Genomic DNA, 13,118 nt, shown 5'->3' with positions numbered 1-13,118 from the left:
ATAGGTGCAGGCATAGCTGTGTGGTAAGAAGCTTGCTTCCCAACCACATGGTTCCAGGTTCAGTCCCACTGCAACACACCTTGGGCAAGTGTCTTCTGCTATAGCCTCAGGCCAACCAAAGCCTTGTGAGAGGATTTGGTAGGCGGAAACCGAAAGAAGCTTGTCGTATATGCTTGTGTGTCTATGTTTGTTCCCCACCGTCACTTGACAACTGATGCGGGTGTGTTTATGTATCCCCGTAACTTAGTGGTTCAGCATATGAGACCGATAGAATAAGTACTAGGCTTACAAAAAATAAGTCCTGGGGGTCGATTTGTTTGATTAAAAGCGGTGCTCCAGTATGGTTGCAGTCAACACAGTTTCTTTTCCCCAATTCACTCACAAGGCATTGGTCAGCTAGGTTACAATGGAACTTTCCCAAGGTATTACTGCGCATAAAACCACATGGTTACAAAAACAGCTTCATGAAAAATTTCATCTTCTGTGAAAAAGAATCAAACCACAGACCTCATGATTGCAAACTACTTAACCATTTAGGCATACCAGCACCCCAACAGGACACATAAGCAAAATAAACCCAAAATCAAACATGATTTTCTTACCTAAAATACCACCGGAAGGGTTCTGTTTCTGCCTCCAGAGTAACCAGGCTAAAGCATGTTTCTGATGAGGCATCAAAGAGACCTTCAAACCTCGAGGATCTTCCTCTTCTTCATCTTCTTTTGGACAAGTTTTGAGTTGCCTGATGATCAAAGATAGACAAGAATCAATATTAATCTGAGATTCCCCTCTGTAAAATATCAATACTTATGTCAGAGAGAGAGAGATTATGTATTTGTATTATTTAGTATATAAGGTGGCGAGCTGTTAGAATCATTAGACTGCCAGGCAAAATGCTTAGCAGTGCTTCATCTGCCTTTACTTTATGAGTTCAAATTTCACCAAAATCGACTTTGCTTTCTGTCCTTTCAGGGTTGATAAAAGAAGTACCAGTTGGACATTGGGGTGGCAATATAATTTGCTTACCCCACTCCTCCGAAATTGCTGGCCTTGTACCAAAATATGAAACCATTATTTGGTGTATGCATGTGCATGTGTGTGTCTAAGCATGTATTGTCACCATTTTATGATAGCTCATAAGAATGGTAGACATCTACAGCATATATGAATAGGAAGTCAGTCTTTCAGAGGTTAACTTTCTTCATAACCAATCAACCTAAGCAAGAATGGAAAAAAAAAACATTTATGCAAAATGAATGATTATAAAACCCACAATGATGACGACGATGACAATGATCATGGTGATGATGATATAACAATTTCACATATTAAACTCATTAATAGCAGGAACACAGTACAAATATCAAGTGTTTTGTGAATTTGCTGTGTTGAATTTAAGCCCATCTATTAGGTCTAAGACATTACGGCAGCAGTAGTAATGGTGCATGTGATGCAACATTACGTCGCTGCATCCATCATTTGTTGGTCATTCCCAACTCCTTGGCAGATGACACCTGCACCATTTGGGCGACAGCCCTCCAACCCATGGGTCTGTATGGATAATCATTGCTGATGAGGGTTTTGCAAGGTCGGAGTGTAAATCTTACCTCTACTTCTTTTAGGCTGCCTCTTTACAATACATACTGCACTGGAGGCAACATGAAATGAAGTGTTTTACTCAAGAAAAATAACACACCACCCAGTCTGGGAACTGAACTCACAATCTGACAACTATAAGTGCAACACCCTAACCACTGGGCTATGCACTTTCACAGAGAGACACAAAAACATGTTTAAAATAATTCCTGTATAACTACTATACTACCACACCAACACAGTCACCACACCAAACTGGAATTTTTAAATCTGCCTCTAATTGAGATCTTAAGAAATTCAGTTCCAAGAATAAGAGCTTACTCATGCAAAGAGTTAGTAATTTTATCCATTGCGTTCCTCACTTCTTCGAGACGTGTTACGGTCATTCGACCTCCATACAGTGTTGCAGGCTGCCAACCGGCTTCTGAAAAGACAAGGATTTGATAACCTTTATTCGGTTAATGATTCCAAAAGAAAGTGCATTCAAAGAGTGGGCATAAAAGCTTTATCTTTTCTTTTATTTTTCACTTGTTTCTGTCAGTGGATTGTGGCCATGCTGGAGCACTACCCTGAAGAGCTTTTAGCCAAACGAATCGACCCCTGTGCATATTTTTTGAAGCCTGGTACATATTCCATCAGTCTCTTTTACCAAAACCATTAAATTAGGAACATAAATAAACACCAGTTGTCAAGTGGTGGTGAGGGACACACACACACACAAATATATACATATTAAATTAATAATTATATATATATATAAAATAATTGAGATTAAGTTGAAGCACCAAAAATTAGTGAGGTATTATTAGTACAACTCAAAATAGGGTGAATAAAATCAAAATAAGCAACAGGATATCAAGAGGTGATGCAGTACCAGCATTTCAAGCGGCTCCATTTAATTGAACAATGCAATCATTACATCAATTTAAATGCAGGCCTATCCTCAGCTGCATAAATAAATAAATAGAAGTTTTTAATCAGTAGGACATATTATAATTTTACTTAAATACTCTGATAGAGTAAGAAGACAGACAAAGTCCATGCTGTCACCACTTCAGCTTAGAATTTACTAGACATTGGGGAAAAAGTTTGTTGGGGTCATAGCTTGTAATGGATTTTGGTTCAGTTTTAAACAAGACTAATAAATTAAAACTGAACCAAAATCCGTTACAACAAACTTTAGCTGTAGAAACAAATGATAAACTTACGTGAATAACTTCCTTCAAGAAATTCTTTTGGTAAAGCAAAAGCTTCAGTGAGTTTGACTTGTCTTAAATTTTGAGGATTGTGATGTTTATGTATTTGTAACTTTTCAGAGTAATCAGAAGCTGACGATGGTTCATCATCATCACTATCAACTTCATTCTTTACACTCGATGATCCTTGCTGGCCTGGAGAAAGAAATGAAATTCTCAAATAATGTAAATCAGTGACTCCCAACCATTTTTTAACCATGGGCTCCTTTGATTACTGCTTCACTCTGGCGGATCCCCATAGCCATTTGATGTTTAAAAACTAGTTTTACCTTTTATCTTTTACTTGTTTCCGTCATCTGACTGTGGTCATGCTGGAGCACGGCCTTGAAGGGTTTTAGCCAAATAATTCGACCCCAGGACTCGCTTTATATTTCTTTTTTAAGCGGAGTACTTATTCTACTGGTCTCTTTTATTGAACCACTAAGTTATGGGTACATAAACACGCCAACACCGGTTGTCAAGCGGTGATGAGAGGACAAACACAAAGACACACAGAGATATACATACATACATACATATATATATATGTACGTACATACATACGTACACATATACATACATACATATGTATACATACATACATATGTATACATACATAGATATACACACACACATATATATGTATGTATGTATGTATATTGAATAGCTACTTTCAGTTTCCGCCTACTAAATCCACTTAGAAGGCTTTGGTCGGCCCGAGGCTATAGTAGAAGACACCTGCCCATGGTGCCATGCAGTGGGACTGAACCTGGAACCATGTGGTTGTCAAGTGGTAGTGGAAGACAAACACACACATACACAGGAACACACATATATATATATACACATGACAGGCGTCTGTCAGTTTTCACCTACGCTTAAAAGGATTTAGTGGGCCCGAGGACCAAGAGGCCATGCAGTGAGACTGAACCCAGAACTATAAGGCTGGGAAGCAAACTTCTTACCATATAGCCATGACTGCGAAATAAAACTAGAGAAAAAAAAATTGGACAAAAATTCTAATAGTTTTCTTTCTCTTCATTATTTTTTTTTTCTGTCTTTTCATTCAGTAATTACTTATGGATATTCCTGTGTTGGAAGAAGGTGCATAGCTTGGAGATCAGGGAGTCTCTCCAGCCAAGATGTTACAATCATGGCTGTGTGGTTGTTAACAAGCTTACTTTGCAGCCATATAGTTTTATCTTCTTTTTCTACATTTCATATTCTTCACCACATTAACAGGGATCCAGTAGAGATTACATTTAGACTACTCTTGCTACGCCAGAGACATGATGCAACAGTGTTAAGGCTGATGACAGCAAACATTATTTATAACAGTACAGTAGGACTTGAACTTACATGCTTTGATTTGGCAGTTCAATACCCTAACCATTGTGCCAGGCACCCATATTCATTTGGCTTAGACTGTCTCTTGTGCTCATTTCAAAACTTGCAATATGTAACCGGTCACTCATAAATGAAGTAAAACTAATCTCATACATACTTGGCTTTTTTACTGTTTTGTGTACGGGTTCACCTCCTGGTTCATTTGGTGGATGGACTCTGATGATTTCGGGTTCACTATGTGCTGAGGGGAAGAAAAAGAAATTAAGACAAAATGGAAAGCTTTTGCTGCGAGGAGGATGAGTGAACTATGCTTAACCCTCACAGGCCTAGGACCCGGCATCTAACTTTACCCTCCACCTGGACTCCCATGCTAAAAAATAGTTGCATACACAGCTCAAGAGTAACGATTGCAGAATCACAAAAAAATTCAGATTAACAATAATAAGCCTCTCTCACAATTACAACATTTTTTCAATGGACAGAATTGCAAAAAAATTCAGGAGAGTAATAATAACAGACCTTTCTCTTTACTACCATATTTGATAGGAAGACTAATAGATAGAACCACAGAAATATTCAGGTGAATAGCAATAACAGACCTTTCTCTCAACTACCATATTTGTTCATTGCAAGCAAACTAATAGATAGAATTGAAAAAAAAAAATTCATAAAAATAAGAAGTCTGTCTCTCAACTATCATAATTTGTTCACCTGCATCACTACTTTCTTCATCACTTTCACCAGTTTGATTATCAGAATCATTCTCATTGTCTACATGAGGATAAACTCTTTGTCTGAAGAGTAAACATCATTAATAATTTCGTCAACTCTAAAGAGTCTAGGCTTTGCTTGTTTACAAAGTGCTAGGTTTATCACACACTCATTTCATTACAGAAAAATAAATCTTTTTTTCCCCAATTAAAAACAAAAATAAACAACAGCTATGAGGGGACACTATTAACAATGAGTCATAAACACACTTGACTACAAAACTACAATGTGATCAGTCATCTAATTTTAGTATTTTATCATCTTTTTCTATATTTCTTGTTTATGACTGCTTTAACAGGAATCTGGTTGAGAATACATTAAAGCAATTCCCACTAAAGCAGGAACACAGTGCAATTACATTAAGATTGATGACAGCAAAAATTATTTATAACAGTACAGCAGGACTTGAATTTACAGGCTTTGAGTTGGGAGCTCGATACCCTAACCATTGTGCCAGGCACTCATATTCATTTGGCTTAGTTTGTCTCTTGTGCTCATTTCTAAACTTGTAATATGTAACAGGTCACTCATAAATGAAGTAAAACTAATCTCATACATACTTGGCTTATTCACTGTTTTGTGTATGGGTTGACCTCCTGGTTCATTTGGTGGATGGACTCTGATGATTTCAGGTTCAGTATGTGCTGAGGGGAAGAAAGAGGAAATCACTTAGAAATAAAATAAAATGAAAAAAAAAAAAGTTTAATGTTTTAATTTATTTTATTTCATTTTATGGAAAGATATGCTTGCATACCTTATTCATTGCTTTATGGACATATATACCAGTCCAAGCAACAAAAGCTTCTCTATAAGGTCATTCAGCCAAATTGCACCCTACTATGTTAAAAATAGAACAGGACAGTCACGGTTGAGATGCTTTTATGTTTGCTCAATCAGACCACTATACTCCCCTTACACTATAATGCTGTATTTACTTTAATCCTCCTTATAAAACTTATCTGTTTGATTCAGTGTACCCTTCCACACTGTAATATAAAGCATAACACTATTTGATTCAGTACACCAATATGATGGACCATAATACTCTAGTTGCTTCACACCACTCTCTATAATACTCAGCTAGCCTGTAACAGTGCAAGAAGACTTGCCTCAAACCACCCCCTCCCTTGGGTGTAGATAGAAAACTAAGCATGAAAAATTTGTTCCAAACAAGTAACAAAAATATAAAACAAATGGTGATCCAAGTGTGATAAGGTAGGAGAGTATTTGAAAGTAAAACTTACTCTTAGAAGTTCTGGAAACATCTTTATTTAGATCTATATTTTGGATCTTACTTTCCAATTGTTGAATATTTTCTTTGAGACGAGCACCTTTGTCAGGGAGTGCTGACAACTGCACACGAGATAACAGCTCCTGTATTACAAACAATCAGAGAAATTAGCTATACATACCTCTCACCTATGAGTATACAGTATTTCATTGTTTATTTTCATTAATATTTATTGTTTTTTTAGTTTTTTTAATGTCCATTTTTTTTTAGACTCAAATAGGTTGGATAAAATTTGTTTAAGTGGAGTTTCAATGGCTGGCTGCCCACCTGTTACCAACCCTCACCTGTTTCCAAGCAAGACATTTCCATATAATCAGATATGTTCTCACAGAAAACTGGACATGAAGGACACTGGTTGTATAACAATTATACTCATTTACAACTATCACGCAATGTCAAGAAACCATTCTACAGCACGTGAGGAGGTGCTGAAAAGTTCCTGGCTTTGGGTAAAAGAAAATACAGGAGGATCAGTTAATGATGTTTTTAATCCAACATATTCCCCTCTCAGATACACACACTTATTGCAGCAGTCCTTCAGTTTTTCTAAGCCTTGTATAAGAACTTGGAAGATTGAGCCTCCAGCCAGGCATTTCGTGATACCCCTAAAACCAGGAACCTTTCAGCACTATCTCATGTATTCAGAGAAATTCAAAAGATTGTGCTGACAAGTACAGCCCGCATCCTTAAAAAAAACCTTATCAATTTAAATGTATGTGTTGAATTACATGAAGATATTTCACTACTACCCCTGCCACTTGCCCTCCCCAAGTTTTCAGACACACTGTAACATCTCTTATCCTTCACCCACCCTAGGACACTTGGTGTGTCTCAGCAAGTGATTGTAACAAACATACATATTAAAAGTAAACAACAATAAAATAATAACAACAACAACCATCATCATCATCATCTAAAAGATCTCCACTAAATTTATCACAAACCTTTTGTTTTTGAAGAGCAGATGTAAGACTGGCTTTCTCCTTCTGCCTTGAAGTATCTTTGACTGGACTGTCCCTCCATTGCGTGAAGCTATCATTACCATCCTTCACAGGTTTATTGTCTTCCAACTTGTCTTCTTTTCCAAACAACGGCGCTTTGTGCTCAGACTTACTCAATGATGAAAATGATGGCAGCTCTTTCTTTTCACCTTTAGCCAATTCCTTCGTAATTTCATGCTAGCAATAATTAACCAAAAACAAAAAAAAAGTATTTTCTGAGTGTAATTCTCATTGTATACATAAACATAATATTTTGCAGTTTAACCTTTTAACAGTCAATCTGACCACATCAGGTTCAAAACTGGCCCAAAATATTCTACCTGTTATATATTCAAACTGGCTACATCTGGCCCAAATATATTCAAACAGGCCATATCTGGCCCAAATATTCAACTTATTATATATTCAAACTGGCCATATGTCAGCTCATTAAGAGAGTGCCTTTTGTGGCTACTGAGTTGTTTTGACTCTTATTTCCAGCAATACTGGTGCTGATTAGTGCCCTTGTTCACTTCAGTGACATGTATGTACGTATATATATATATGCATATATCTATGTTTGTGTCTTTGTGTATGTGTTACGTGTGTGTGTGTGTGTGTGTGCATGCATGTGTGCGTTTGTCCCCTACCACCACCACCACTTGACAACCAGTGCTAGTGAGTTTACAATCAGTTTGGCAAAAGAAACCAACAGAATAAGTACTAAGCTTAAAAAACAAGTCCCGGGGTCAATTTGTTCGACTAAAAAACCTTCTAGGCAGTGCCCCAGCATGGCCGCAGTCAAATGACTGAAACAAGTTAAATATAAAAGATGCTCATTTAATAAACAATCCTTACCTTGGATGATGGGTTTGCTTGTTTATTACTCTTGATGGGTTTCTCATTTTCCTGGAAGAATAAGATCCCTAATTAATGCTCAGTTTCCACTCTCAAAGAACACTGTAAAAGGTAATCAAGGATTTAAAAACAGCCATTAAGAAGTGGGCCAAGTCTAAAGTCAGTGACCTTACAACTATTTCATCAGTAGTCTATCAATTTAACCCTTCAGCATTTAAATTGGTCATATCCAGCCCTAAATTTTCTTCCTGTGTTATGTTCAAACAGGCCAGATCTGGCCTGTCACACCTACCTAGCAATGTCGTTCAAAACTTAATCAAATACATCATTGGAATCTCGAAGCTATGAGATAATGGATGATTAATTGAAAACAACGTGAGGGAATAAGTATTACATTTGATAGAATAATCTGAATGCTAAAGGGTTAACTTCATAAGCATAGTATAAATTTTGAGGTAACTGCCTGGATACCTCATCACCTTTATTTGAGGAGGAGAGCTGCGTAAAGAAGTGTTGATCTGAGGCAGACTCAGGAAGGTGTGGGGCAAGATGGGGAAGTATGATCTTTGGATGTTGCGTCTCATGGGAGTGATGACAAGTGACAGAGACCTTTGGCGAGTTGCTGCTATGCTTGAGAAGACACATCAAGCTAAGTGAAAGCATAGTTGTGACCAGTGCTGGTGACACATAAAAGGCACCTGTGCCAGGGACGTGAAAGGCACCAGTGCCAGTGACGTGAATGCCACCCACTACACACTATGAAATGGTTGGTGTTAAAAAGGGCATCCAGCTGTACAAACCAAGACATATCAGACCAAAGCCCAGTGCAGCTCTCCAGTTTGCCAACCCCAGCCAAACCATCTGATCCATCTTAGCATGGAAAACAAATGATGACGATGACCCCTCACACACTTTTCTAAATGTAAACAGCCATTGAACTCCTCTACAACAAGAACCTGCTCTGCCCCTCCTTGGGTTTCATAGTCATGCAAGCTGCACAGTTACTTTGCTTGTGCTGGTGGCACAAAAAAAAAACACCCGGATAGCATTATTGTTACCAGGTTCCAACTTGGGTCACAGCAACAAAGTCTACCTGCCACACTTCTCGGTCCATCGTCACTGCCTCTAGGTCCTGGATACATTCCAGGCCAGTGTCTGCAATCAAGTTGTTGATGTAAGTGGGTTCCACAAGACTAATTTGGCTGCTTCCAGTTTAGGGTAACACATGCAGTGACCAGGTAGTTACAGCCATCTTTGCTTGATCTTGCTAACTTTCGGCAGGTCTCCATAAAAGCATTCATTTGTTATTTGTCATGAATGCCTTGTTGGTAACATTAGGAAGGGCATTCAGCTGTAGAAACCTTACCAAAGCAGACACTGAAGACCAACACAGACCCTGGGCTAGTTGGATCCTCTTGGACCATCCAGCTCGTGCCAGTATGGAACACAAACATTAAATGACGATGATGATAAATTGAAGTTACCTTCAGAGCTTTTCTCATCCTAAAACCGCACCAGTCTGTTCCTTCCTTTTTTTGATTACATCGGTAGTAACACCTGTGAGAAAGAAACCAATATAAGAAAATAATGTAAATGCATTATTATATATGGCGCAGGAGTGGCTGTGTGGTAAGTAGCTTGCTTACCAGCCACATGGTTCCGGGTTTAGTCCCACTGCGTGGCACCTTGGGCAAGTGTCTTCTACTATAGCCTTGGGCCAACCAAAGCCTTGTGAATGGATTTGGTAGATGGAAACTGAAAAAAGCCAGTCGTATATATGCATATGTATATATATGTGTGTTTGTGTGTCTGTGTTTGTCCCCCCAACATCGCTTGACAACCGATGCTGGTGTGTTTACGTCCCCGAAACTTAGCGGTTCGGCAAAAGTGACCGATAGAAGTACTAGGCTTACAAAGAATAAGTTCTGGGGTCGATTTGCTCGACTAAAGGCGGTGCTCCAGCATGGCCGCAGTCAAATGACTAAAACAAGTAAAAGAGTAAAAGAGTATATATATATATATGTATATATATATATATATATATATATATTCACTATTTTAGAAATAAAGTTTATGCACACACACCATGTGTGTGGATATATAAATATAATATGTGTGTGTCAGTGTATATATATAATTTTGGCACAAAGCCAGCAATTTCGGGGAGAAGAGATAAGTCGATTACATCAACCCCAGTGCTCAACTGGTACATATTTTATCAACCCTAAAAGGATGAAAGCCAAAGTCGACATCAGCAGAATTTTGATGTACAAATTGACAAAATGTTGCTAAGCAACTTGCCTCATGTGCTAACAATTCTGCCAGCTCTCCTATTAATAATACTGCCAGAATGTATCCAATTCTTTAATATTTCTTCAATGTTCATGTATTCGTGCGATCCCATTAAATACGCACATTAATTGATAGAATAAACAGTAGGAAAACTCTTACCGGTTTTCGCTATCTTTGCGATAAATGGCCTGCAATTCAACAATAGCTGATGGATGTTTATCACAGTTTCTAGGAGTTATGCTGGAAAGAAACGGAAGAAAATTATAGTCATTTTTGAGCAGGATGTAGATGGAGGCGGGGGTGGTAGTGGCAGTAGTAGTGATAATCATATTTAGCTCTAGTTCTGTCTTGATTGAATGATGACAGTTGATGGTTGATGATGATAGTTGAAGATGGTAGGTAATGACGATATTTAGTTCTACCCGAATCTTGATTGAATGATGACTGATAGCTCAGTCTTGCTGGAATGATGATAATGATTGATGATATTTAGGTCTACTGCAGTCTTGATTGATTGATTGATGATTGATGAATAATGATTGGTGATTGACGAATGGTGACTGATGAGTGGTGATTGACGAACGGTGATTGATGATTGATGCATGCTGATTGATGACTGATGGTTGATGATGACAGTTGATAATACTTGATTGAATGATGATGATGGTTGATGATTGGTGGTGATTCTCAATCCTGATTGAATGATGATGATTATGTTTAGTTCTATCTCAGTCTTGACTGACTGAATGATAATGGTGATGATGATTAGCTCAAGAATGATATACTCTGCTATGCCATTGCAGCCACCAGAAAATACACAAACCATATACATTAGTATATGTTATTACAGTAGAGCTGCTTTGAGTGTTGGGCCTCATGGAGGCAAAGTGGTTGAGTTCCTTTCAAGTGTTGGGCCTCACTTAGGCAATGACCAAGACCTTTGGCATTATGTTGTGCATGAGAAGAAGACCCATCAAGCTGAGCAAAAAATTGTAGTCATGGCAGTTACCAGTGTCATGCAAATTGGCACCCGTGCTGGTGGCACATAAACACACCCTAGTGTCATGCAAATGGTATCTGTGCCGGTGGAATGTAAAAGCACCCATTAAACTCTTGGAGTGGTTGGCATCAGGAAGGGCATCCAGCCATAGAAAACCATGCCATATCAGACTGGAGTCTGGTGCAGCCTTCCAGTGTGCCAGCCCGGTCAAACCGTCCAATATATATATATATATAATCAAAATAAGCAACACGGATTTTAAAGATGATTGCAGTACGCACGTTTCATGCTACTCCATTTATTTAAGTAATGTGAGCATTACATTAAATGCAATATGTAGAGCAATCTTCAGCTGCACAAAAATGTAGAAAATTACAGTAGAATAGACATTATAATTGTGGCAACATTTAAAATCCAAGTGGGAAGAAGAATACATAAAAATCCATCTTGACATAGCCAAGGCTATCAGGCTAGTAATTAGTTCTAGGCAGAATTCTAACTGTCTCTGATTTTATTGTCTCTTATCTAGTAGTTATAGTATAAGGGGCAATCACTTCTAAGGAAAGGGAAGGTGTAAGCATTATACATGGATATGGTTATAAAGGTTTCTCTGGTCAGAGTGGCAACACTATTTTAGGTTGGGGTTTTTCTACTGCTATCATAATGTTGAGGAATTAAACCTTAAGCATTTAGGTCAACAGAGCTTTTTCTTTAGTCTGAATAAAGCATCAGTATTGTTTTACAGATATCAATATTAGTTTAAATAATATTTTAATAATAAAAAATCCCAAAGTAATGTCAATTTTGAATTCAAAGGCTATAGATAAGGTGTAAAGTTTAAGAATATTATATATATTGGGCTCAGGAAAACTATTTTGAATTATTTTTAAAATGATTTTAAAATTTAAGCTGATATATATAATAATACTATTTTGAAGACACATAAAAGGTAAGCTTTATTTTTATAATTCAATTAATATTCTTTAATTAGCCCATGTTAGTCTTAAAACAAGTTCATGACTAATTAAACTAGTAATCAATTATCATGTTTCTATATTGGATGTCCTTGTTAATTCCTACTATTCGTTTTCTTTTTTTTGTCCCTTAAACCTTAATAAACCCAAGGTTTAGATTTATTTTAGGCATAAGGATTAGATTTATTTTAGGCATAAGGATTAGATTTATTTAAGTCAAAATATAGAATAAACAAGACACTACCACTACAAGCCCTGAAAAAATGTAATAATAATAATGATCCTTTTAGAGTCAAGCATTAAATACAATAAATAAAATTTAAATTAGGGGAACTAATTAAAAACATTTAGAACTTACGAAACTTCCTATTCTTATAAGCTACATAGGGTTAAGATACATATTAAGAACTAACAGCATTAGCAGAAGTGGTGTGAAAAAATATCTTTCATGGAATAAAGTTGAAATCTTAGTTATCACAAGAAGATTATATGTTAAGGTGAGAGATCAGAAATATATGTTATAAAGGTTCAATTTCCAATTTAAAATATGTGCTAATTAATAGCCCCAGATGAACATGGTAGAAGTTGAAATACTATATTTTGATAATTTTAACTACTTTTTAAAAAATTTAAAAGTGCGAGTCGAGCAGTGTACACACAATACCCTAAGGTCTAATCTATTATTGATTAGATTGGGATTATTTCTAAGTTTAAAAATTTCATATATTTTCATAGAACATAATTCACATCCATATCTACTATTTCTATAAGGTT

The 13,118-nt window shown here is 37.0% G+C and overlaps 1 protein-coding gene across 1 annotated transcript in view; it reads right to left on the bottom strand.

The window, feature by feature from the left end:
- LOC106874552 (transcription termination factor 2) overlaps positions 1-13,118 on the bottom strand; it is a 34,216-nt gene that overhangs the window by 17,912 nt on the left and 3,186 nt on the right. Inside the window, exons 3-12 of the mRNA XM_014922324.2 lie at positions 10,530-10,610; positions 9,563-9,635; positions 8,079-8,129; positions 7,185-7,418; positions 6,194-6,323; positions 5,510-5,593; positions 4,336-4,419; positions 2,805-2,987; positions 1,918-2,020; positions 531-742 (exon numbers count right to left, since the gene is read on the bottom strand). Coding sequence (XP_014777810.1) covers positions 531-742; positions 1,918-2,020; positions 2,805-2,987; positions 4,336-4,419; positions 5,510-5,593; positions 6,194-6,323; positions 7,185-7,418; positions 8,079-8,129; positions 9,563-9,635; positions 10,530-10,610 — 1,235 coding nt within the window. The remainder of the gene's footprint in view (positions 1-530; positions 743-1,917; positions 2,021-2,804; positions 2,988-4,335; positions 4,420-5,509; positions 5,594-6,193; positions 6,324-7,184; positions 7,419-8,078; positions 8,130-9,562; positions 9,636-10,529; positions 10,611-13,118) is intronic.

This window comes from Octopus bimaculoides, chromosome 13 (genome assembly GCF_001194135.2).
Source record: "Octopus bimaculoides isolate UCB-OBI-ISO-001 chromosome 13, ASM119413v2, whole genome shotgun sequence".
NCBI lineage: Eukaryota > Metazoa > Mollusca > Cephalopoda > Octopoda > Octopodidae > Octopus > Octopus bimaculoides.
The sequence above is the reverse complement of the archived record's forward strand: the minus strand, read 5'-3'. Positions and strand labels throughout refer to the sequence as shown.